At 39.7% G+C, this 27,785-nt stretch overlaps 1 protein-coding gene across 1 annotated transcript in view; it reads right to left on the reverse strand.

Moving 5' to 3' along the window:
• Positions 1–20,102: 20,102 nt before the first annotated feature.
• Positions 20,103–27,785, reverse strand: part of GXYLT2 (glucoside xylosyltransferase 2) — a 96,195-nt gene continuing 88,512 nt past the window's right edge. Inside the window, exon 7 of the mRNA XM_043976433.1 lies at positions 20,103–26,790. Within this exon, the coding sequence (XP_043832368.1) occupies positions 26,605–26,790 (186 nt within the window). The 3' untranslated portion in view covers positions 20,103–26,604. The remainder of the gene's footprint in view (positions 26,791–27,785) is intronic.

The raw sequence follows: 27,785 nt of genomic DNA on the forward strand, positions 1-27,785 counted from the left end.
CCGCCTTTTTGTTTTTGTTTTTTTACAGATAAGGGAACTGAGTCTCAGAGAGGTGTGGTAATTTTCCCAAAGTCACACAGAGTACATAGCAGGGTCAGAATTTGAACCTGGGTCTTCTGACTCCACATTTTTTTCTTTTTCTACTACATGAATGACCTGGTTTCAAAATCCTCTAGGAACCATTAGTAACCAGTAGACCTTCCTGGAAACTGGAAAATAGGGTAATATGGTAACAATAGGCAGCTAGGTGGTACAGTGGATAGAGTGCCAGTCCTCAAGTCAGGAAGATTCATCTTTCTGAGTTCATATCTGGCCTCAGACACTTACTAGCTTTGTGACCTTAAGCAAGTCACTTAACCTGTTTCCTCATCTATAAAATGAGCTGGAGAAGGAAATGGCAAACCATGTCAGTATTTTTGCCAAAAAACAAAAACAATAACCCGATGAGGTCATTAAGAGATAGACACAACTGAAAAAATGGCCAAACAAAATGGTAACAACATTTGCATTCAAGATTTAGTGTTAAAGATATGATAAATTAAGGTACATGTAATATAATAGTACTAGTGGGCCAGTTGTGTCAAACAGTGTTTAACAGGTGAATAGCACAGATTGCTGATAGTATCCCCCAAACACCCAAATGGTCAAAAGTGCCCAGAAGGTGGCCTCTAGCACGTTCAGTAGGTCCTACATCAATGATTTATGGAAGGGCATGGAGAAGAATTGCAAAAAAAAAAAAAAAGATACAGAAAGGTTCATGGATGAGATCCTGAATCTTTGAATTATTGAGGCATAACTTGTTTCGACTTATATTTCTACTTCTAACACTTTCTTAGCCCCTCTTCAGCTCCATGATGGAGGAGTTTCTTTGGACGGTTGTCCAAGGACCAACCAAGGATAGCCAGTAAGCGATGAAATGTTTGATCATAGTATAAAGGAAACATCATGGACTCTTCATTTCCTCTAGTTCTTGAAGCTTCGATGACTTCTAGAGGTAATTCCCTAAACTATGTATTTGAGAAGCCTATCACTATGTATTTATGAGCCCCTCACATGGTGACATCTTTGATTGTGGACGTGCATGGGGGTGATGAAGCTCCACTCTGGGAACTTTAAAAAACAGCATCACTGGAGTCTTGTGAAGGTTTCCAAGATGAAGTGTCAGGAAAGACAGTGTCTGCAGAAGAGAGGGAGGCATATAGTAAACTAAGGTTGGGCAAACTGAAACTCAGGCATCTCATGAAGACACTGCACTTGGCTGTGAGAAAAGTCAGCACCCTCTAGATTGTTGCACTGAGATGGGATGGGAGTCCATTAAGTTAGAGCAGCCTCAAGCACTTATCTTTTTTTTTGTGTGTGGGGCAATGGGGGTTAAGTGACTTGTCCAGGGTCACACAGCTAGTAAGTGTCAAGTGTCTGAGGCTGGATTTGAACTCAGGTCCTCCTGAATCCAGGGCCGGTGCTTTATTCACTGCACCACCTAGCTGCCCCCCCCCCCAGCACTTATCTTTAATACTAGTGCCATGTATGACTTGATTCTTCTTGCTGTGTTCAGGAAACCAGAGAATTAATGGGGGATTCATTGGTGCTGGAGACATTTGGGTCACCTGCAGAGAATTTCTACAACCTGATTCTATTCCTTGCTGTTTACCTAGTTAACCTGATTCGTTGAATGTCTTTTACTCTGAATTGGTTTGTAACATGATCTGGCATAGATATAGAATAGTAGGGGCTTGAGGCTCTAGATTGGAATACATGATGGCCCAAACAGTACCATTAACTTTTTGAGGGATTTGAGGGAATGGGCTGCTAATATAGCAGCTCCTGAAAGCACCAATTAAGGAATGGTGACACGCATGAGTGACCACTGAGGTACCCACTCAAGGAGTACCCACTGATGAACTCATTCATTTGTCTTTTGATATATTGAAGAGGGAAAGACCTGAACAACTGAAATATGACCCAGTTCAAATGTTAATTCCTGCCCCCCCCCAAAGCCTTTTCTGATACCCAGAGCTAGAAACAACAATCCCTTCCCACATCTGAACTTACTTAATGTTTTATTTGCACCTCTCTCAGAACACTTCTACAATTCTGCCTTGCATTATAGTTATTTGGACATATATCATTTTTCTCCCTAAAAAAATCATAAACTCCTTGAGAAGGATGGAAAAAATTATCTAGAAGTTCTCTGCCAACTCTTCAATTTTGTGATTTTGAGTTGGGAAAAGTTTGAAGGTGCTTTGTTTCCAAGTGCATAGCCTAGCACCTTGGCACATAGAAGGGAGTCTATCATCATATGTCATTGAATACATATTCATTTTTATCAAGGTACAGCTGAATTCTTACTAGCTTTGTGGTCCCCTCCTTACCCTCTCTTTAAAGTTCCTATTACACTTATAATTTACACCACACCTTTTAGACCCTCTTTATTATAGTTGGGAGATCAACAGAGTTTCTTGCTGGCTAGAATAAAGGGCTCTGAAGACCAAGAAAAGTTATGGTCTTTTTTTTTTAATCTCCCCTTGAACATGCCCAGCCCACTCAGAACTTATTATTGGCTCAGACAAGGGTTCTGCATCTTGGGATTTTATTCCTGACAGATATTCACAGAAAAAAACAGGAATATGAATCAGATTTGGTCAATGATGGTGACCTTGACTCTGTCATGTAGTTCTTGTCAGGGTCATTGTCTTCCCACACACAGCAGTCAAAGAGGAGCTTGGGAGCAAGACAAGCTTCTGTACCCCAGCTTTCACACAACTCCGTTGGACTTTTTTTTTTCAAGGCTCCAAAAAATTTTCAGGAATACAGGATCCCAAACAGTTAATTAACAGGAGTTAAATGGAATTTTCTAACCCAATCAAATAGTTGTCTAAAGTCAAGGACTGTAAGTCTGCACCTAAAAAGGGATTCCAAAAACTGGATAAGCTTAGCCTGTGGGACTCACGTTTTGTTGGCTGCCTGGCTCATAGCCTCATCTAAGTACTAAAGGAGCATTAGTATTGTCCCTGCAGTTTCTAGGCACTCTACTTCAGTAGTGAACAGTAGCCAGTTACTGAATAACACCCAGCCGACAGTAGCAAAGAGAAGCGTGGGAAGCATAATCAATGATTCCATCAATCAACAAATAGTTTTATTTGTATGTACTTTGTGCTATGCATAAGACCAACAGGGGCAATATAAGGGAGAGATGTGACCCCTTGCAAAGAAGAGGCAATGGCCAGTAGAAAGTTGGGGGTGGGGGGCAGCTAGGTGGCGCAGTAGATAAAGCACTGGCCCTGGATTCAGGAGTACCTGAGTTCAAATCCAACCTCAGACACTTGACACTTACTAGCTGTGTGACTCTGGGCAAGTCACTTAACCCCCATTGCCCTGCAAAAAAAAAAAAAAGAAAGTTGGGGGTGAGGGTAGGGAGCATTTCAATGGCATTACCAGAGGATGTGATAGGAGGAGTGCTTTGACTTAAGCACAAGTTTATCCTGGTCACAAGCTTTCCCACGTGTCCTCTCTCTGAGTGTTCTCTGGCCACATGCATACCCAATGTGTGTGCTTTCCATATGTATGTCTGGCCACATAGATTTTCTCCATGTTACTATTGGTAACATATCTTCTATGTATGCACCCTCCTCCACTGGTGACATGGTTACCTGTGGAAGAATGTACACCATGTGTAGTGGTGGGGGATAGAGCAAGTGGGAATCTTTTTTTTGTTTAAATCACTTTATTTGTTTTGAATTAATTTATTAATCCCAGTCTAGCTATCAGGCTAAACTGCTCAGTAGGTATTTGAGTGCTTGATTCAAAGACTGAAGATAAGAAAAATCCTAAAGACTTCCTTCACAATGAGATAAAGAGCCAGCCCTTCTTCAAGAGCCATTAGAGGAAATTAGCCAGCAGGTCAAAAGAGAGTTGGGTTTCTGGCCAGGAAATTGCCTTCAATCTAAAAAGAAATCTTGCCCCAAGTTCTCTTCCTCCTAGAATTCTTTCCAAAGTCAAGGTACTTCTCTACTCTTGAGTTCTCCAAGCCTTCACTGCTTTTTAAAAAAGAATACGCTTCCTCAATTGAGAAATGGTCAAAGGATCTGAACAGGCTGCTTTCTGATGAAGAAATTAAAACTATCTATTGCCATATGAAAAAATGCTCTAAGGGGCAGCTAGGTGGCGCAGTGCATAAAGCACTGGCCCTGGATTCAGGAGGACCCAAGTTCAAAGCCAGCCTCAGACACTTGACACTTACTAGCTGCGTGACCCTGGGCAAGTCACTTAACCCTCATTGCCCCGCAAAAAAAAAAAATGCTCTAAATCACTATTGATTAGAGAAATGCAAATTAAAACAACTCTGAGGTACCACCTTACACCTATCAGATTGGCTAATATGACAAAAAGGAAAATAATAAATGTTGTAGAAACTGTGGAAAAATGGGAACATTAATGTATTGTTGGTGGAGCTGTGAACTGATCCAACCATTCTGGAGAGCAATTTGGAACTATACCCAAAGGGCTATGGGACTGTTCATACCCTTTGACCCAGTGGTACCACTGCTAGGTCTGTATCCCAAAGAGATCATAGAAGAGGGAAAAGGACCCACATGTACAAAAATATGTATAACAGCTCTCTTTGTGGTGGCAAAGAATTGGAAATCATGGGAATGCCTATCAATTAGGGAATGGCTAAACAAGTTGTGGTATATGAACGTAATGGAATACTATTGTGCTGTAAAAAACAATGAGCAGGAGGAGTTCAGAGAAACCTGGAAGGACTTACATGAATTAATGCTGACAGAGGAGCAGAACCAGGAAAACATTGCACACAGTAACAGCAACATTGTGTGATGAACAATGGTGATAGACTTGGCTCCTCTCAGCGGTGCAACGATCCAAGACAATTTCAAAGAGCTCATGATAGAAAGTGTTCTCAACATCCAGAAAAAAAGAACTGGATTATGAATGCAGATTAAACCATACTGAAAAAATATGGGCTGAAACTTTTCTCCAGCTATAGATAGATTTCAGGGGGCCGTGCAGGGTGACGAATAAAGCCTAATCCCGCAATCGGGCCCACATCAGACACCTGGAGGATTTTGCCCCAGTGCCTCTGAATCAGCTGCAGCACCAGAGTCTTCTGGAACCGAGCGTGTGGTCGGGTTGAACGGCTGGCCCAGGGGGGTAAGTGCAGGGGTACCAGTGTACTGGGGGAGAAGAATTCGACTGTCCCACCCCAGCGGGCAACCAGGAAAAAATCCTGAGTGGCTGAAGGCCCAGGTGGGGGAGGGGAGCAGGCAGGCTCATGGGAAGCTAAGATCCACACCACAGAAAGCTTTGCTGGTTGGTTGTTTAGTAAATAGTCCTGAGGTAATCTCCCCACCTGAGAACAGGCCAAGTGAGATTAAAACCTGCCCCCCAAACCAAAACACCTGGGACCCTTTGAAGCTGGGAACAGGAGTGGAGCCGAGAAGCAGCAGCCCCCCCCTCCCCCAGTGGAGAGTTTAAAATCAAATGAAAGTGAGGCCAGGCAGGCTGAGAAGAAGCCCAACCATCCCCAGGCCACGCTGTAGCTTGAACAGTGTGTCCTGGAAGCAGTGCCACACTTTAAGAAGGAGTTAAAAGCCAAGAAATAGTAAGCCAGGATGAGCAGGCAGAGAAAGCAGAAGACCATTGAAAACTTCTTTGGGGGTAAGGTAGACCACAATTACAACCTCAGAAGAAGAAGATAATAACAGGGTCAAAGCTCCAACATCCAAAGCTTCCAAGAAAAATATGAACTGGTCTCAGGCCATGGAAGCTCTCAAAAGGGACTCTGAAGAGAAAGTAGGAGAAATAGAAAGATGTACAGATTAAACCATACTGTTTCTACTTTGGGGCTATTTTTTCCCTTCTTTGAGGTTTTTCCCTTGTGCTCTGATTCTTCTTTCACAAGATGACTAATGCAGAAATGTGTTTAATGTGATTGCACATATATAACCTATATCAGAGTGCTTTCCGTCTTGGGGAGGGGGGAGGGAAGGGAGGATGAGAGAAAAATTTGGAACTAAAAATCCTATGAAAACAAATGTTGAAAACTATCCTTATATGTAACTGGATAATAATAAAATACTTTTATTTATTTAGAAAAAAGAATAGGCATAAATATAAGTAAAATGGGGTATGAAAGTGGGGGAAGTAGAAAAAAATAAAGTGAAACTACATTGGTATCCACAGTTTTGTTTTAGACATAGGTCATAGGATGTATCATCACTATTTCTTGTGTGCAGAATATTGAATTAGATGGCATTTTGATTATAAACCCCTCTAGACAGGAACTGTGGTTTCTATTTCCTTTGTACCTCCCACACATCATGTTGTAGGCTTGATAAATGTTGCTGACCTCATAGAGGTAGAATAACAAAGATGTAAGAGGCAGTTCCTGCCTTCCAAAAGCTTATAGTCTTAAAGACCTAGCTGCAGTGGCACAAGCACATAGTAGGTGCTTAATAAATGCTTGTTGACTTGACCAAAAGGATGCAAAAAGTGAGAAATTGTCCATTTTTCTTGGGTAGCAGGTTGAGCATAACCATATCTGTTGTAAAATGAAATAATACTACAGTTGAATATGACTCAGCTACAGTTGAGTTGTACCATTCTCTTATGGTATTTAGCACATTCTATCTCATATCAATAAATTTTTGAAGAAGAAAGAGATGGAAAGAAGAAAAGAAAGAAAAACAAAGTAAAAAATGAAAGTGGTTAAAGTTGTTTACTAGAGAAGGGAAAGGGGAGGAAAAGGAGAAAAATGGGAAAGAGATTGCAAAGGAAAGGGAAAGAAAAGGAAGGGAAGGATCATATAAGCAAATGAGGAGGAAACTGAGACCTCAAAATGTGAAGCGAATAAGTGATTTATCCAATCATAGAGCTGGTAAAAAGTCAAGAGGAGAAAGGGATAGGGCAAGAGACAGAGAGCAAGAGTTGGGGAGGAAGAGAAGAAGGAAGGAAAGGAGAGAGGAGAGAAGAGGAATAAAAGAGAGGGAAGTGAGAAAGGAGGGGAGAGAAGAAGGAGAACCAAGGAGAAGAAAGAAAGAGAAAGGGGAAGAGAAGGGTAGGAATGAAGGAGGAAGAAGGGCAAAGGGAAGAGCCTGGGTCTTTGGCCTTTTCTTCTGTTCTTTTCCATTCCAAGTGCAGAAAGGGGATTCTGATCTGGACCGAGGGTCCAAGCCGCATCCATCCAGGATTCCAGAAAGCCAGGCCATGTGTTGGAGCCAGACCAACAGTAATACCCTGAGGAAAAAGGGTCCAGGACTCTAGCCCAGGAGAAGCTGGTAGCAATGTTGTTTGATGTGACCTTAGTTAGATCAATGCTATGTAGAAAGTGAGCTAAATTGTAAGCCTAATTCCACCCCTAGAGACTGAAGTGGTAGAGAGGGGGTTATGCCCCTGAGGTGTTGAGGTGAATGTTCTGGTCGGGTCTCTGAAGTAAATATTCCTTTGTAGGAACTAGAATGCTAGTCAATGGTCCCCTAAAAATGGGTGGAACACTGCCAGTGGGGGCTTGAGGTGGCAGACAAGAGAGATGCCCCACCCCCTCTAAGTATCTGAGTACCCTGAGGCCTGACCCTCAGAGAGTGAGGCCAGACTCAATTCATGTTACAGTTGGATGCTTATAGAGGAGAGGGAGAGAATTCCAAGTGGGATCCCAATGTAATCAATGGCTTACCTTTCAGAATGAGCATGGTGTGCCCAGGGCAGAGAAGGGAATTAGCCCAGTTGGAATATAGAGTTTAGATTGAAAAGTAGTGGGGGTCGGCTAGGTGGCGCAGTGGATAAAGCACCAGCCCTGGATTCAGGAGTACCTGAGTTCAAATCCGGCCTCAGATACTTGACACTAGCTGTGTGACCCTGGGCAAGTCACTTAACCCCCATGCCCCAAAGCAAAAAAAAAGAAAAGAAAAGTAGTGGCAGGGGGTAGCTAGGTGATAAAGTGGATAAAGCATGGGCCCTGGATTCAGAAGAACCTGAGTTCAAATTTGACCTCAGACGCTTATTAGCTGTGTGAACCTGGGCAAGTCACTTATTAGATGAACCAGAAAGCTAGGTCAAATTGTTTATATCTTCAGTCAAACATTTATTAAGTACCTACTATGTACCAGGCACTGTGCTAAGCACTGGGACATGTCCCTGCACAGATGCCTTGCTCTATATCTCTCAGAAGGCTGTGCACAGAATCTACTGTGCCCTTTCATGCATCATTGACTTACATCGCATAGGCAATATTCTAGTTGTTGTTGTTTCTCCTTCATTCTCAAAGAGGACCATGACTTGCACTGAATTGGATTTAAGTAGGGTTGAGACATCGTTGTACAAAATCACCAGCCTCATTCTCTCTTCCAGAGCCATTTGGGTCCAGTGGCAAGATTTTATATATATATATATATATATATATATATATATATATATATATATATATAAAATCAGGATGGCTAGAGATGGCCCTGGATATTTAAGGCAACTGGAGTTAAGTGACTTGCCCAGGGTAATGCAACTAGTAAGTGTCTGAGGTCAAATTTGAACTCAGGTCCTCTTAGCTTCAGGGCTAGTGCTCTATCCACTGTACCACCTAGCTGCCCCCGTTCTTCTACTACAAAGAATTTGGCAGTCTCATGGTGGTTATGGGGGGAGGGGAGGACAAAGTTCCTTAACAGAGGAGAGAGGCTGGAATGAATAACAGCTTCACTGAGACCTTGCTGAGGTGGGTGAGAAAGGAATGCAAGACCCAGGATGACCAGAGGCAAAGCACCAACATGGAAATGAACTGAACTCTGATGGTGGTTGGGCCCAGAGTAGGAGGTGCCATTACCTGAGTTGACCAGCACTCTCTATCCTGTTGGACTAAAAGTAATTAAGCAGTGACAAACTACCTGTGTGCGCTCTCCTTCTAAGACACTGACAGAGAGAGATGGAATGCCACTTTGGTTTCCTGTCCTCCTTTAGGGAATAGGCAATAATTATTGCTCAGTATGGTGGCTGTGAGTGCTTGCTGTGTATTACTACAAAGCTGTTGTGTTTCCTAAAACGCTTTCTTTCTTTCTTGCTTGCTTGCTTTCTTTCTTTCCTTTCTTTCCTTTCTTTTCTTTCTTTCCTTTCTTTCTTTCTTTCTTTCCTTTCTTTCTTTCCTTTCTTTCTTTCCTTTCTTCCTTTCTTTCCTTTCTTTCTTTCTTTCCTTTCTTCCTTTCTTTCTTTCTTTCCTTTCTTTCTTTCTTTCCTTTCTTCCTTTCTTTCCTTTCTTCCTTTCTTTCCTTTCTTCCTTTCTTTTCTTTCTTGCCTTTCTTTCTTTCTTGCCTTAAATGCTTTTCACTTTGAACTTTTCTCATCAGGATTATTTTGGTAAAGTGGACGACATCTCATGAGCTAAGTATTTTAGAAGAGTGTAAGGGAGTCATGGTGAGGGGACCACCAGGCCTAAATGTTACATTCACCTTACATTCAAAATGAATTCTCGGCCCTGGATTCAGGAGGACCTGAGTTCAAATCTGGCCTCAGACACTTGACACTTACGAGCTGTGTGACCTTGGGCAAGTCACTTGGCCCTCATTGCCCTGCAAAAAACAAAACAACCAAAATGAATTCTAGGTTTCCTCCTTTGTTTTTCCATGTCAGGGATTCTTAGACTTCAGGGCTAATCTTTCACAAAGAGGATGGAGAGAAGCCTGCCTGAGAACTCGGAGAGCCTCCTCCATGCCTTGGTATTCCACCTCACCACCATCTTCTGTTCTCATTGGAAGAAGGAGCCATGAATGTCAAAGCTCCATTTACAGAGAGTTCAGCTGGGAACATTTTGTTTCTCACTTGGCTGCTCTACGGCATCAGGAAGCTGGGCAGCTAGATGGCACAGTGGATAAAGCACTGGCCCTGAATTCAGGAGGACCTGAGTGACCTCAGACACTTGATACTTACTAGCTGTGAGACCCTGGGCAAGTCACTTAACGCTCATTGCCCTACAAAAACAAAAACAAAAACAAAAAATGCAGCTCCCCCTCCTCTTCTTTGTCCTTTTCTGTGTTATCCTCCCCTATTAGACTGGAAGCTCCTTGAGGTCAGGGTCTCCCTTTTTTCCTATTTGTCTCTCCAGTGCCTGGCACAAAGTAAGTACTTAATAAGTGTTTGTTCACTGACTGACTTACCAAGTACTCTATTCCCTGGCAAGAAAGGCATGAAATAAAAAAAAAAATTTAATTTAATTTAATTTAATCATCTATTCATCCTAACACCTGTGTTGAAGCATTTCTAGTAAGGATTTAGAGAAAAGCACTTTATCAGGTTTATGGAACTTTTTCAATAGAAAAAAAAAAAGATGATCCAGCACAGTTGTTTTCATGCACACTTCCAGGGAATACTCTCCTTCCTGTTTTGACACAAGCCAGCAATACCACAAGGTTCCAGCTGGACACTCAGACAACATATTTCTTTCCAAAGCAGAGACATGATACTGCAGTTATACAAACATGTCGTTATGCCTGGCATCAGAGAAGGAGAAAATGCTGGCTCTATAAAACTCAATAAAAGAAAGTGTGGTTGGAATGGTGCTTTCCTCCAACACCTGTGCTCAAAACCAGATGTGTTTCCAGTTCGATTCATAGCAACATAGATCCAGAAGGGAGCTCAAAGGCCATCTAATAATAAGAGTAACAATAATGAGCCTGTATATAGCACTTGGTTTGCAAAGTGTTTTGCATGTTATCCCATTAGATGACATTAGCATCTTCTTCCCCGGGGTGTTGTGAAGATGACATCCCTGGGGAGTAGATGCTGATGTCATCTTCATTTTACGGATGGGGAAACTGAGGCAGAGAGAGACTAAATGATTTACTTAGGGTCACCCATACCCATTAGGAACTGATGCAGCAATCTGACTCACCTCATTACACTCATGATGACAAAAATGGACATTTATGTGGCACTTTAAAGTTTACAAAGGCATTTATGTACCACAACCCTATCAGATAGTTATTAAGGTTTTATTATTCCTATTTTTCAGATGAGAAAGCTCGAAAAAGTTAAAAAGGAAAGGAATTAGCCTTGTTCAGTTTGGTCCCAGAAGGAAGCCTGAGGAACAGTGGGTGTCATTTAAAAATTTATGGGGGGGGGCAGCTAGGTGAAACAGTGGATAGAGCACCGGCCCTGGATTCAGGAGGACATGAGTTCAAATCCAGCCTCAGACATTTAACACTTACTAGCTATGTGACCCTGGGCAAGTCACTTAACCCCAATTGCCTCAGCAAAAAAAAAAATTTTTTTTTAATTTATGGGGGTACCTATATCTGTCCCAAGTTTTAGGGAATTTAGCTGGTCTTTCTAATATATTGTTACTTAGAAATTAGAAGCTACTCCACTAGTTTTGGGCATTAAACATTCATTAAAGCATATTAAATGTTAGAGAAAATGAAAGCACATAGAAGCCCTACATATGTAGGATAGAGAGCAAGACCCAGTGGGCAGCATGGGAGAGGGAAGAGTTTGCAAAAAAAGAGAGTGAGAGAATCCTCTCAAGGGTTTTTTGTTTGTTTGTTTGTTTTTTGCATGACAATGAGGGTTAAGTGACTTGCCCAGGGTCACACAGCTAGTAAGTGTCAAGTGTCTGAGGACAGATTTGAACTCAGGTCCTCCTGAATACAGGGCCAGTGCTTTATCCACTGCGCCACCTAGCTGCCCTGCTCTCAAGGGTTTTTAACCTCTCACAGGTAGAAGTGGGCTACTGCACCTTGATCCAAGATAATTGGCCAGTAACATTCAAGTCCATTGATTGACATGACTTGAGGGTGGTCTTAAGGTGAATTAACTTACTAACTTTGGGCTGGCTTTAAGAAAGATCAGTCAAGGCCCTCTGGATCTTATAGAACCCCATTATTTTCTCACAAGTGGGTGGGAGTTGTAAGGAGGCAAATTGAGACTGGATCTCATCAAGTTTCCTAATAATTAGGGCTGTCTCCAAAGGGAATGGACTAGAGTGGAAGGTAGTGGCTTCCCCCTTCACTGGGGGTCTTAACCAGAGGCTAGGTGGGCATTTAGGGAGGATATTGTAGTGGAAATTCTTTTTTTTTGGATATGGATCCCTTCCATCTCTAAAAGCCTATGATAATCTGATCATCTGTTCATCTTTACATGTAGTAAGCATCAGAAATGGAGGGCTTACCAAGAATGGGAGAAATACAATAAAATCTCAATAGTTCAGTTCCACAATTCAACATTTATGAAAATTTTCACCAAAGCTGTGATAAAATTTACCTTTGTACAGTGTATTCAAGAATTTGGGAATCAGGTCAATTATGTGAGTGAAAAGAAAGGAGACATATTACATCCATGTATCACAATTTAACCATGCCCTGTCTGATGGGCACCCACATTGTTTCCACCACTTTGATGCCACACAAAAAATGTTGCTATAAATATAATGGAATATATGAGACCTATCCTTGACTCCCTTGGGGTATATGTCTGCTGGGGTCAAAGGGCAATGACATTTTAGTCACTTTTAAAAGCATAATTCCAAGCTGCTTCCAGAATGGTTAAATTTTTAATAACTTAAACAAGGTAGTACCAATACCATCAAGTGTACTTAACATAAGCTTCCAGGCAGATTCAGTTCTTTATCTACAGAGCTGTAGTGTATATTAGTGTGTAAATAATTTTCTTCACTCTTCATTAACTTTTCACATACTTTATCTGAGTTCTTTATATTTGTTATGAAATAGTCATACTTCATTATCTCTTTAATGCAAAATTTAGTCATTTCCCAACTGTTGGGATTTTTTGTCTTTTCCTATGTTTTCCCTACTACAACTAATCCTGTAGGAATAGTTTTGCACAGATAAATCTTTTTATATCAATAACATCCTTAGGTTGCAAATCTACAAGTGGGATTGTTATGTCCAAGGAGGTGAACATTGTTTTATATATATTTTTTTACTTTATAATTCTATTCTTTCTAGAATTCCATGCTTTCTGTAAAGGTTAAGTCAAATCTCAGCTCCACCAAAAAGACATTAGCATGCCTGTTTTTCCATGGTTCCACCAACATTGAATTTTTGTCATCTCCAACCATCTTTGAAATCGGATGCATATAAAGCAAAATGCCTGTTTTCATTTGATTTTAATGAGAGCCGCATGGCATAGAAGATAGACATCTGGTCTCGACATTAGGAACCCCACTCGACTTCCAGACTCATTCTTGACATATGACCCTGGACAAGACATTTAGTCTCTTAGTGCTCTAGACCAAAGATCCACAAATGTATAGCATGCCTAAAGGGTAAGAATGTTTTTTACATTTTAAAATTTAACAAAACTTTTTTTTTTAATGTAAAAACTATTTTTAGATCATGGTTTGTACAGAAACAGGCAGTAGCCTTAATTTGCCAACCCCTGTTCTAGACAACTTTGATAAGACTATGGATTGCAGAAAAAGGAAAAAGTATTGACCTACCTAGGAGTGGGGGTGGGGGGCTACTCACCTAGGAGTTCCCGATACCAGTGAAATCACAGGTCTAGTAAATGTTCTGATTATTAGGGTTTTTGAACAATTTTTTCAAGTGATTATTGATAGCTTTGTGTTTCTTCTTTTGAGAACTGCCTGAAGTAGCCTTTGACCATTTATTTGCATAATAGAGAACAGTTCTAAAAATGTGTCAATTCCTTATAGATTTGGATGTAACTGTAACATGCATACACATTTGGATGTAAATGTAACATTTGGATGTTACTTTTTTATCAGAAATGTTTAATGAGAAGATTCTCCTCCCACACCTCTATCTTATCTTCTTATTCTGGTTGCATTGGTTTTTTGTTTTGTAAACATATTTTTCTTGTAATATAATCAAATTAATCACCTTTATCTTTCGTAATTCCCTCAAAGTAAGCACAGGTTAAGTGGTTGAGAATTTTTCACCCTTTCTACTACTGTGAAAGGTATAACTTTACAGTCTCCACTAATGTTTCTCAATATTGACTTGTCACATTTGGATCACTGTCACAAGGTGTAATATTAGAGTGATCCAAATTGCCAGCACTTCCAACTACAGAGCAGTTGTTATCTGCCCTGGTAAAGGAATTTTCTTTATTGGGAGCTCCCTACTTGATGAAATGAAAGGTTTGCTCTCCCCACCTATTCTCTCAGTGCAAGATACTGATCTAATCCTATTTTCTGCCAAACTGTTATTCAGTCTTCTCTGTAGTTTCTGTTGAACAATGAATCCTTTCTCTAGTAATGTGTGTTCTTTTCAACAAATAATTACCAAAGGGTTACCACTGGCCAATGCACTGTGGGTCTTACTGAGCTTGCTGTTGGGCAAACACATATGGGTTATTAGGTGAATGTCCTGGTGGAGAATGGAAATTTTATGTTGGGGGACAGAAAGGGTCTGAATGTGGAGTCGGGAATACTTAAATCAGTAATCTAAAGAGTCAAAGGGGAGTGGAGGGAATGGCAGTGAGGATTATAGATCAGGAAGCAAAAATGCCTGTTAGTTCCAGGGAACTAACCATTGGTCTGGCTCAACATGCCTCTCCAAAGCCCCAATCCTTTTATTGTATCTGTTTACATTTTCTTCCCTATGCCCACTCTCACCCCCATGATGATGTGCCAGGGAAATAAGAGGCAGGTTTTTCTTTGTCCACTGTGCTAGAGACTTAACTAAGAATCCAGTGAGGTCATACTCAAAGATGATACGCGGCAGATTAGAAACCAGCTCCCTGGTCCTCTGTTCTGGTGCTGTTTTCACTCTTTTCCAATGGTCTTCTCATCTTTGGCCCTAACTAGGAAAGTGTTATTGTATTCCAACTCAAAGTCAAAAGGTTATGGATCCCTGGACTGAATTTTATTCACATAATTGGTTAGTGAGGGTTTCCAGATTTCATCAACAACCATTTCAAAACAGCTTAAGAATGTAAACACTAAGGAAAATATTTAGTATTATAAGAAATTAGTACATTTTCCCACATACTATAAAAATAGATTTATGAATAGGGAAAACACATTAAGTGAATGCACTTATAACATTTCACTGGTGGGAATTTTTTTTTTAGTGACGCAATTAGGGTTAAGTGACTTGCCCAGTTACTTCCACAGCTAGTGTTAAGTGTCTGCGGCCGAATTTGAACCCAGGTCCTCCTGACTCCAGGGCTGGTGTTCTGTCCACTGCTCCACCTAGCTGCCCCGAAGTATCTATTTCTCCCTTTTTTTTTTGGTGAGGCAATTGGGGTTAAGTGACTTGCCCAGGGTCACACAGCTAGTAAGTGGTAAGTGTCTAAGGCCTGATTTGAACTCAGGTACTCCTGAATCCAGGGCCAGTGCTCTATCCACTGCGCCATCTAGCTGCCCCGGTGGGAAAAATTAAAGAGGAAAAAAAAGGAAAAATTCAGCTTCTATAGAACCAAACAATTCATTCTGTTGGAGTCATTAAAAACAACAACAACAACAATAATGTTTGACAAATTATTTACCATGTGGAAAGCAGAGTCAAAGATGTGGATTTGAGTTCTGTTCAGCTCTGCTCCTTATTAGCTGTGGGACTAGGAAGTCACTTAATCCATCCGAGCATCAGTCATTCCTTCTTCATCTGTAAAATAGGGTTAATAACACTCTAACTACCTACTTTACAAATTTTGTCTTTGTAAAATGTGGGTTCTCATTATTATGCTGGTATCACTTTTCATTTATTATGTTAAACTTAGGGATGTGGTAGCTAAATTTTCACATTTTTCAAACCATTTTATGTTGTAACAAAACACAAAACTAAGCAACACGATTCTCTATAGGTCATACAGGATACTGAAAATATTAACATTTTTGAGTTGGTTTTGTTTTGTTTTTTTAGTGAGGCAATTGGGGTTAAGTGACTTGCCCAGGGTCACACAGCTAGTGTTAAGTGTCTGAGGCTGGATTTGAACTCAGGTCCTCCTGACTCCAGGGCCAGTGCTCTATCCACTGCACCACCTAGCTGCCCCAAGTTGTTTGGTTTTTTTTGAAGGGGTAGTCTGATATATGTTTTAAATTTTCCGCCAGAGGAAACCAATTTTACTGAATAAGAAAACAAAATAGTAAAGAAAAAAAATGGTTTCACTACTCCCTTCTCTTTAGATGTGACATGTGATTTCTGGACAAGCATTCTGTGATTCTTTTCCATGAAGTCAACATGTTAAAACCCTAGCCACTTAAAGCAGTAGAAAACTTTTTTTTTTTTTAGTGAGGCAATTGGGGTTAAGCGACTTGCCCAGGGTCGCACAGCTAGTAAGTGTTAAGTGTCTGAGGCCGGATTTGAACTCAGGTACTCCTTACTCCAGGGCCGGTGCTCTATCCACTGTGCCACCTAGCTGCCCCCGAAAACATATCTTTTTAAACTCTCAAATCACTTGTCCATCAGGTTACATTAGTATTTGGTGGACAAAAAGACAGCATTAAACAGATCCATGTTATGCCTGCTCCAAGACCTGATTTTTGCCTTTTCGATATCATTCATATCAGTATTAAAATGATCAGAGTTGAGTTTCATCTTTTCAAGTTCATTTATATGAATATTGGAACTACCAAACACTTTAAAACCATCCACATTTATTTACGATTTGGCAAGATGATACTAGGTACCATAAGGAACACAGAAAATAGTGTAAAACAACTGTCTCTGCCCTCACAGAGTATACAGTCTATTTGAGGAAACACAGAAAAAGCTAGTAAGAGTACAAGACTGCTCTTGTTCACACTGGAATGTTCTCTCCCTGCCTTTCTTGCCTCTTAAATTCCTCTGTATCTTTTTTGTTTTGTTTTTGGTTTTTGGTGAGGCAATTGGGGTTAAGTGACTTGCCCAGGGTCATACAGCTAGTAAGTGTCAAGTGTCTGAGGTCAGATTTGAACTCAGGTCCTCCTGAATCCAAGGCTGGTGCTTTATCCACTGCACCACCTAGCTGCCCTGTATCTTTTTTTTTTTAATTATAAAAGCATTTTATTATTTTCCAGTAACATGTAGAGATAGTTTTCAACATTTGTTTTTATAAGATTTTTCGTTTCAAATTTTTCTCCCTCCCTCCCCCTCCCCAAGACAGCAAGTAATCTGATATAGGTTATATATGTAAAATAACATTAAACATATTTCTGCATTAGTCATGTTATAAGAGAAGAATCTCCTCTGTATCTTTTTTAATTAATAAAGTATTTTATTTTTTTCCATTACATGTAAAGATAGTTCTCAACTTTTGTTTATACAAGCTTTACAATTTCAGATTTTTCTCCCTCCCTCCCCTCCCTCCCCCCTCCCCCAGACAGCAGGTAATCTGATATAGGTTATATATATATACACATAATAACATTAAACATATTTCTGCGTTACTCATGTTATAAGAGAAAAAAATCAGAGCAATGATGAAAAACCTCAAAATAGAAAAAAACAACAGCATCAAAAACAAAAGAAATAGTATGTTTCATTCAGCATCTATACTCCACAGTTTTTTTTTTCTTGGATTTGGAGATCCTCTTCTATCATGAGTTCCCTGGAACTCCTCTGTACCATTGCATTGGTGAGAAGAATATAGTCCATCACAGTAGGTCAACACTCAATGTTGATGATACTGTGTACAATGTTCTTCTGGTTCTGCTCATCTCACTCATCATCAGCCCACGCAAGACCCTCCAGTTTTCTCTGAACTCCTCCTGCTCATCATTTCTTACAGCACAATAGTATTCCATTGTATTCACATACCACAACTTGTCCAGCCATTCCCCAATTGATGGGCACCCCCTCAACTTCCAGTTCCTTGCCACCACGTAAAGAACAGCTATAAATATTTTTGTACACGTGAGTCCCTTTCCCCTTTCCATGATTTCTTTGGGAAAAAGCCCCAAAAGTGGTATTGCTGGGTCAAAGGGTATGCACAGCTTTTATCACCCTTTGGGCATAACTCCAAATTGCTCTCCAGAATGGTTGGATCAGTTCATAGCTCCACCAACAATGGATTAGTGTTCTAATTTTCCCACAGCTTCTCCAACATTTATTATTTTCCTTTTTTGTCATTTTAGCCAATCTGATAGGTGTCAGGTGGTACCTCTCCTCTGTACCTTTTAAAACCCAATTCAAATGACAACTCTTCCAGAAATCCTTCCCTGCTGGTCATGGCCTTTCCCCCTTCAGATTTCACTTGGCGGGGCAGCTAGGTGATGCAGTAGATAGAGCACAGGCCCTGGAGTCAGGAAGACCTGAGTTCAAAGCCAGCCTCAGACACTTAACACTTACTAGCTGTGTGACCTTGGGCAAGTCACTTAAACCCAATTGCCTCACCAAAACCAAAACCAGATTTCTCTTGGCCTTTATCTGCTCTAATGTATTATCTCATATTTGTTATTTGTGTTTGTACCATAATCCTCCAATATGCTCCATGAGGGAAAGGTACTATCTTCTCTAATATTTCTATCAGAGAGGAAATGTTGTTTGTATATAGTATAGTGGGATGTGTGTGTGTGTGTATACACACACACACACACATATATGTTTATACACACACTTATACACTATACATAGTATAATGGAAAGAGCACTAGACTTGAAACCTCTGATTCTAGCTGGGTAAACCTGGACAAATTCATCTCACCACTGAACCTCATTTCAATTTATCTGTCCAATCGAAATGATTCTTGTATTACCCATCTAAGAGTTGTTGTAAAGGAAAATGCTTTGTAAACAATAAAGCATTTTATAAATGTATGTTATTTTCCCAAGCTAATTAGTACAATGCTCTGCTTGCAGAAGATCCTTTTTTGTTGTGGTTGTTGTTGAAATACGATTAAATTCCAGCTAAGCAATAAAGATTTAGGTATTGTTAACCTTTTCCTATCTGCAATAAAGGCGTTCTTGCTATTCCATGTATGATGTAGGAATGCAGCCAGGCAAATCTTTGTAACCCCACACAGGACAAAAAAATGAAGTTCTGTAACAGCTTCCTGTTACAGAAAAAACAAACAAACAAATGAAGTAGAACAATTTACATTAATTACACTTAATTTTTAAAAAGTAAATTGGTTGTAATCAAAGTGCTTGCTGGGCAAAACAATTACTTGATCTAAACGGACATTGTGTACCAAAAGTCTTAGTGCAATAAAGCTTTATAATGCACTAAAATTTTTTGGGACACCCTGTATTAAACTCAACTAGACTATCTTTTTGTTGTTGTTAAGCTTACAATGTTATAAAAGAAAAGACAGTTAAATTTTCCAAAATAATACAAGAGAACACAGCTTTCAAAAGCTTTTAATGAAAATTTAAAAAGATTCCACTATTAGATCTATTTCCCAAGGTGATCAGGGAAAAAAGGAAAATAACCTATATGTTCTAAAATATATATAGCAGCTCTCTTTGTGGTGACAAAGAACTGAAAATTGAGGAGATGCCCATCAATTGGGGAATGGCTGAACAAGTGGTAGTATATGATTGTGATAGAATACTACTGTGCTATAAGAAAAGATGAGCTGGTCAATTTTAGAGAAACGTGAAGACTTGCATGAAATAATGAAAAGTGAAGTGAGCAGTCACTGCAATATTGTTTGAAGAAGAATTGTGAACAACCAAGTTATTCTGAGCACTACAAATGCTTGAATCAGCTACAAAGGACCTATGAAGGAAGATGCTATCCACCCACCTCCAGAGAAATAACTGATAAATACAAGGAAGCTTATTGTGGTTTTACATAGATTTATTAATCTGTGTCACATGGTGGCCTTCTCCAGTGCAGGGTGGAGCAGGAGGGAGGGAGACAGCCAAGAACTTAAAATGTAACCAAAATAAATTTTTATTTAATTAAAAAAAAATTAAACAGGAGGTGGCATCTAAAGAGATCCAAAGTGCTAATCATTTTTGTAGTACTTAATAATAATTCTGTTCCTTTCAATTTGCTGTAATAACAAAAACCCCAAGACATTGCAAGTTCCTTTAAAAGTTCATTTATTCACAATGTAAGCAGAAAAATTTTCAAACATAAAAATGCACTGTTACAGTCTCCTTGGGAGTGATAAACAAGTGGTGCATTTGTCAATGAAAACAAACGAGACATTTTCAAATAATGATGTACTAATGGGTCCTGATTTTTACACACACACACACACACACACACACACACACACACACACACACTCCTTCTCTCTCTCTGGAAGACTCAAAAGGCGATTTCCAGTTTGCTCTATAAAAAAATTAAAACTACCACAAAGCTTGGCCAAATCAAGCCTAATTTCAAGGAATCATGTGCTATGTAATCATGGGACTGAATGCTAGCTACATAACATTTTTCTGTTGCACAGAGTGCAATCAAATTATGACGCCTCATTCAGAGTCCCAGGTCCCTCATCTGTCTTTTTTTAACCTTTTTAAAAAATGCCTAGCAACATTATAACATAAAAATATGCATTACTATCCACCTCTTTTGCACAGCATGCTACTGAATAACATCCAAAACTTCTCTGCCAGAAAGAAGTGAATAAATATAAGCTCCTTGAGGGCAAGAACTGTTCTCTTTTTGAATGGGTATCCCCAGTGTTTAGTAGAATGCCTGGCATAAAAGGTGCTTAATAAATGCCTATTGACCTGATTTGATTTTAACTGAATCAAAGAATGGGGGGGGGGGGAGGGAGAATGAAGAAAAAGAGGCATATGAGATGGGAATGGATTGACGACTCCACTAGTTTACCCTCACCAATGGCATTAATGCTACAGGCTTCTGACCTCAGCTAGCACTCAAATCAGAAGGTAAATCCATTTCCTCCCTCCCTCCCAATACACAATTCAACATTTTTCATGAATGTAAATAATGTATTCGATTCAGCCTTTGGTTGAACACATGCAATTTAGTCATTATTTCCAAGCATAATGATTTCATACGAGTTAAGGAGGTTTTGGTGCTTTTGTTATTCTATTTCTTGTCCACTCTTTGAGGACTGTGTAAATGACAAGGTTATGATTGCATTCATACATTGAGTTACCAACACCATAACTGTAATATGAAAAATTATATATTTATGACTCACAAATTCCCATTGTCAAAATAAATGCCGGATAACTTACAAGCAACTTGCAATGAATGTATTAACTATGAAGTACATATGACTTCAAGTGAGAAATGAAATGTTTCACACTAAAACAGAAATGCACTAACTTTTAAAAAATTGCAGTAAATAAGTTAACTTTCTAGCTGTTCATTGTCTTAAAATTTTGGAGTTTTCCACTTAAGACCACAATGAGGTGGTGGTGGTGGTGGTGGTGGTGGGTGTTCTTGGGAAAATACTCAAATTGAGTCTCAGTTTCTTCAATTGCAAAATGAGGTGACTACATTTAATGGCATCTAATGTCCTTTCTTGCTCTAAATAGATGATTTCATGACTTCCAGGGATGTTTGCAGAAAATCTTAGGCATAGAACATATCTCAGAATGCTTGGGCTTAGAGCTATTTAGGGAACTTAAGAGATCACCTAGTCCCTTTACCCTCATTTATTATTGTTATTATTATTGCTTTAAAAAAAAAAGAAATAAAGAAACAGACTCAAAGAGGTTTGCTCAAGGTCACACAGGTAGTAAGAAATCAGATCGATCCCACTCCTCTGAATTAAAATTCAGTGGGTTTTGCTTTTCCCCATTATTCCAGGATGCCTCTGGTTTTAAACAGCAACTCTGTTTTTTGAAACAATAACTAGTCACAAATGTTTTGCAGTGTAAAAAGCAAACATCACTCTACTATTTTCTTTCTCAACCAAAACTCAATTATGGTATTAGAATAGCTGACAGCAGGGGCAGCTAGGCGGCGCAGTGGATAAAGCACTGGCTCTGGATTCAGGAGTACCTGAGTTCAAATCCAGCCTCAGACACTTGACACTTACTAGCTGTGTGACCCTGGGCAAGTCACTTAACCCCCACTGCCCCTCAAAAAAAAAAAAAAAGAATAGCTGACAGCCAGTAGAAACTCAGATGGCATGTTAATGACAGGACATTTACAGTTCTAAGATCTGGGGTTTTATAATGAAGCAGCTTGATTGGAATTAGACTAATCCCATTAAGTGAGGGGTGGAAGTAAGGAAGAGGGTAAAGAGTGTCTTTTGATAACTTCCTGGCCATAAGAGACAAGCTGGGTTGGTTGGAAAAAGATGAGCCTGTAGTGTAATATTACAGGAACAGATATACTTAGATTACGGATAGTCTTTTTGTGCTTTGCAAATCAAAGTTTCTCCAGCCTTTTTCATCCTTTGGGATTCTTGTCCATAAGCTGGATCCTAAGACAACAGTGTGGGATAATTGATGGATAGTTCAAATACTTCATTGTTGAGCCACAAGAGAAAGAGAAGAGAATTGGAGATGAGGACTTGGATACAAGAAATGGATGCAGCTTTTTCTAGGAGCTGGCAGAGAAAGGGAAAAGACACAGTGGATAAAGTACCAAGCCTGGAGTCAGGAAGACTCATATTCCTGAGTTCAAATCTGGCCTCAGACACTTACTAGCTGTGTGAATTTAGGCAAGTCACTTAATCCTGTTTTCTTCAGTTTTCTCATTTGTAAAATGATGGGGGGTAGGGGGGTTGCATTGCCAGTTTTCTTGACTTTTGTTTTGCCTCTGGACTTCAATGACCCTGGAGAAGAGAGCAAGGTAAATCAGCTCTGTCTCACCTAAATCCAACTCAAAAGCAAGTCTAGTCATCACCCTCATGATATCATCTGTGCTCTTAGAGAACAAAGGATCAACAATAACAATAATAATCTTTGGTTGCTTATATTTTGGAAGATATTTTGAGGTTTAAGGCTTGATTTTAAAATTTTTATTTAAAAAATTATTTCTATTTTTTATTATTAATTTTTTCCCTCTTTTTCAAAAAGCTGTGAAAATTTGGTTTTGGGCCTTCAAAGTTTTTATTCATGACTTCTTGAAATATAGCTCTGAAAAAACAGGCTTTTAAAAAGTCCATTATGTTTCAAATGGGATTATTTGACTAACCTTTAAACCCAAATCACTCTGGCTATTATAGAAAGGCCAATAATAGCTCCCAACCCAAGGCTTGGTGATTCAATGTTTTAAGTTTTGATGGCTTAGAATGAGTTTTAATAGCAATTGTTTTCAGTTCCAGCCAGAAAATCTAAGGGTCCATCTTTTGTTTTTGTTTTTTGGGGTTTTTTTTTTGCAGGGCAATTGGGGTTAAGTGATTTGCCCAGGGTCACACAGCTAGTAAGTGTCAAGTGTCTGAGGTCAGATTTGAACTCAGGTCCTCCTGAATCCAGGACCAGTGCTTTATCCACTGTGCCACCTAGCTGCCCTCTGGACCATCTTTTGCCTCAATTCTTACCTACCCCTTAGTCACTGAATGGGCCTTGTCTCAGAAAAACTGAGACCCAGAAAAGGCCTTAATTTATAAAGGCCAAGTTCACCCACTGAATCTTGGGCCATCACCAGTGTTCTTGACTTTTGTCTTGCCACTGGACTTCAATGACTGTGGAAGGGAGAGTGAGGCTGTCAACTTTGCCCAGTTCTGCCTCACTTAAATCCAATTCATGTGCCAAGTCAAGAAATCACCTTCTGATGTCGATGGTCCCCTTTGTGAAAGAAGGATGAACAACGACAATATGAACTGGGGAAGAAAATGGCAAGCCACACCAGTATCTTTGGCAAGAAAATCCCAAATCGGCTCATGAAGAGTCAGACACAACTGAAACAAGTGAACAACAAATTGGGTGATCACCTAGGGGATTAAGGAGGAGCCAGAGAAACTTTTTTTTTCAAAGGCTGAGGGATGTCTTTAAGGTGGACTGAGAGAGTCAGTGGATAAAGAGAAACTAGAGATCAGAGAAGTCCATGAAATGTCAAGAAAAGTGGAGAACGACATCCAATATGTCTGGTGGCTTTGAGGAAGCCATGACTTGTAAAAGAGGAGAGCATTATAGATGGCTACATATTTGGATACCGATCCATCCAAAATTGTTGTATGTATCTTTCTGTACATTTCCCAGAGTGGAATATAATAATATAATGACACTTCTATTTCTGTTGCTCTTTGGCCAAATGTTTGCCTCCATCTTTCCCTCACCCAAGTGCTTCTTCTTCTTTTTTGGGGGGGGGGGGGTGAGGCAATTGGGGTTAAGTGACTTGCCCAGGATCACACAGCTAGTAAGTGTCAAGTGTCTGAGGCTGGATTTGAACTCGGGTTCTCCTGAATCCAAGCCAGGTGTTCTATCCACTGCACACTATACCACATTGTTCCCCCCCCCTCCCCCATGTCCTTCCAGAATTACATTCCAGTCATGCTCCTGATCCCACTAAGTCTCTGAGCCCGGATTTGAACTTAGGTCCTCCTGAATCCAGTGCTGGTGCTTTATCCACTGTGCCACCTAGCTACCCCATAGGCTTTCCTTTGGTTCCTTTTCCACTTTGGGCTCTCAAAACTCTTCAGCCAAATTAGGTACAGCCAAAACCAAATATATTCTGATGCAGAAAGTCATAAAAGGATTCACAATACTTACATTTTTATACTTTTTCTAAGACTTAACAAGGTGGAGTCCTGGACTCCTGGGCAGTTCTGTATCCTACCTACCAGGGCAGAAAAAAATGTGGATTTTTCTCTCGCTTAATTGTTCAAGTCTGTTATGGAGAGAAGGATCAAGAGTTGTGAAGTAATTGTAAACATTTATCACAATAAAAAGGCACTGTTTTTACAGTTACATAAAGAAAAAAAGAAAACATTTTATACAGTTATCCAGTTCAGGAATAATTTGTATTTTTTGGCCTTGAACGCTATCACCATCAGGACTAAAGGATGTCTGTGAAGACAATGGGGCAAGCCTGAGCCAGTGAAAATAATACTGAATGAGGAGGCAGACAAACAGGGGTTCTAGCTTCAACTTTTTCAGAGGTATCCCTAATTCAACTGCCTATGTGGGACCTTTGGCAAGGAGCAAGGAACCCTACATTAACTTTCCTACCTGTTAAATGGGAATAATCTCTGCCCCTATCCCTCTCAAAGAATTGTCTTAAGGGAAAATATAGATTTAGAATTTCTTAGAAGCCATCTGATCCAACCTTCTCATTTTTACAGATGGTATACTGAGGCCCAGAAAATTTAGTGTCTTAGCCAAGATCGCACAAGCTGTGAGTAGCAGAACCAAATTTCAAATTCAGGTCCTCAGACTCCAAAGCCAGAAGCATTTCTACTGCCTCTGTAGCACAGCTGAAAGCCAGTTATCTAATCAATCAACCATTTTTAAGCACCTACTATGTGCCAGGCACTGTCATAAGCATTGGGGATTAAAAAAAAATGCAAAAGATAGTCCCTGACCTCCAAGAGTTTACAATCTAATTGGGGAGACTCCCTCATTTGACTGGTAAAGAAATGAAGGAATGCTTAAATAACTTAAGGTTATAGAATGGCAGTGGAAGGATTTAAATCTTGGTCCTTGGGCCTCAAATCCAGTGGTCTCTCCACTGAAACATACTGACTCTCAACATACATGTAGCAAACCTCTGAAAAGTACAGACCTACAGCATCCCTCAATGGCTACAATCTCATGGCACCAGATGGAGATAGGGTGAGACCCTTGTGTAAGAGGTGAACCTCTTCTACTCTGCACAGCTGGTAGGATGTTAGTATTTTCTTTGTGAACACATAAACTTAAAGCAAAGTATAAAACAAAAGAGAATTTCTGCGGCTAGCAGAAAGTTGGATTTTCTGCCAATTCAATTGGCTAAACTCTTTGGTGTCCATTACAACAGGGTAGAGTTGTCTTTCAATTTTCTTCTCTTGCCAAAGAGCTCAGAGACACTAGATACCTGATGGCTGGGACTCCAGAAGATGAAGGCTAGACAATACCTCTGTGTGTGTAAATACATCTCCCCGCCCCTTAGCTCAATATGCTCCTCAAGGGGTTTAACGAGATTACCGTATTTCCTTTTAGAGTCTATTGTTGCTTAGCTAGTCCTTCTGGTTCAGAGTCTCCAAATGACATGGAAAAACTTCTCCTAAGAAGCACCTTGAGAAATGCTTATCGACTGCGACACTGCCTCATAAAACCCTAATTAATGGGAACCCAGAATGGCTCTGGATTTCTATCAAGGGGCTTCAAAAGAAGCATTGTAAACACAAAAGTCATCTTGTCTCTATTTTTGCTAAGGCCACTATAGACAATCTTGGCATAGATGCCCAAGTTTACTCACGCTACCTCTAATAGATGCGTTGTCATGGAAAAGGCAACTGAACGGGGACTGTCTCCCTCGGGAGCCTGGATGGCGGTAAGGTGCCAAGCGACCCTTAATATTTTTGTGCAGTTAATAGGAGCCAGAAGGCTCCCGAAGATTCCTTTTCACAGCTAGTTCATACTGTTGCAGCAATGTTTTATGAGCAATAACATGAAAACCTACCAAAAAAGTTTTTTTTTAAACCCTTTAACAAAAAAGCATACTCCATTGAAGCAAAATCAATACTGCAAAATTTTCGCAAGCATTTTTACCGACAGTCTGGGAGCATCATAAAACTGTGACTATGAAAGAGGATCCAGCCTGCTTCAAGCTTTTTCTATCTCCTTGACTGCGAGAGATGCAACAATTGGCCAACAATTGAGAGAAGACTACAAGCTGTATTTAGTAATACATCCTGTTGGATCTGAGGTGGGCAATGACGTGCTTCTCATACACTCTCTTCATTGTTTTCTCAATCTGCTTCAGAAAAACCTGCGGAATTCGTCCACATAGAGTATGTACAGTTTCCAAAAACTTCAATTGAAGAGGGTAATACATGGATTGAAAAAGATTGTCTTGAAAGGGAAACTGAAAGACAGAGAACACAGAAGCACAAAGGAATGCAAATTAATTTTGGCAACTGAAAGTTATTTGAACAAAGAAATGCAAACCATTCTTACAGGAAAGGCACAAATGGTAAGGGGTTTCATAAGGAATCATTTTATATTCTGCTGTGGGTAAGGAAATGATTTTGAAAATTTTTAAATCCCCCAATAAGAACATTTTAAAATTTGAAAATACCTTTAAGAGAGAAAGAAATGTAAACCATTTTTTTTTTGGTCTTCACATTGGTTTTTTTTTGTTTTGTTTTCCATTACATGTAAAGATAGTTCTCAACTTTTGTTTATACAGGCTTTCCAATATGTAAACCATTTTTACTGGAAACATAAGGGCTTTTGAACTCAGGTCTTTCTGACTCCAAGTCCAGCTTTCTACTGTGTCACCTAGGTGCTTGTTTGCAATTGATCTTCAAGTATTTTGTACCTACTGTGTGCTAGGGATGCAATCACTTATTAAGCACCTACTATGTGTTAGGTGTTGGGACACAAAGATAAGAGAGAAACAAGCTTTTGTTCTTAAGGAGTTTAAAACATATCCATATAAAGATTATATATAAAATAGACCCTAAATAACTGGGATGTGGCAGTGGGAGGGTAGGGAAGGATGTTACTAATTACTGGGGAGGGGAGCAGAAATAGAGAATATATTATATATATATATATATGTATATATATATATACATATATATTAGAGAATATATTTTATATATATTATAGATCAGTCATTATTAAAGTTGTCATATAATGAGTTGTCAATGAAATTTGAAAAAAATTTAGGCTTCTCAGCTTTTTATTTTTTATTTATTCTTAGGGTATGTGGTTTTTGGTTTTTTGGTTTTTTGCTCTGGTTTATTTCCTGGGACTGTTCCTGTGAAACTAAGTTGGTCATGGAAAACTTTGGAGATTGAAATATCTTTCCCAAACCCATAAAATGCTTGTCTGGGGGGTCTGAGGCAACCTAGT

This window comes from Dromiciops gliroides, chromosome 1, assembly GCF_019393635.1.
Source record: "Dromiciops gliroides isolate mDroGli1 chromosome 1, mDroGli1.pri, whole genome shotgun sequence".
NCBI lineage: Eukaryota > Metazoa > Chordata > Mammalia > Microbiotheria > Microbiotheriidae > Dromiciops > Dromiciops gliroides.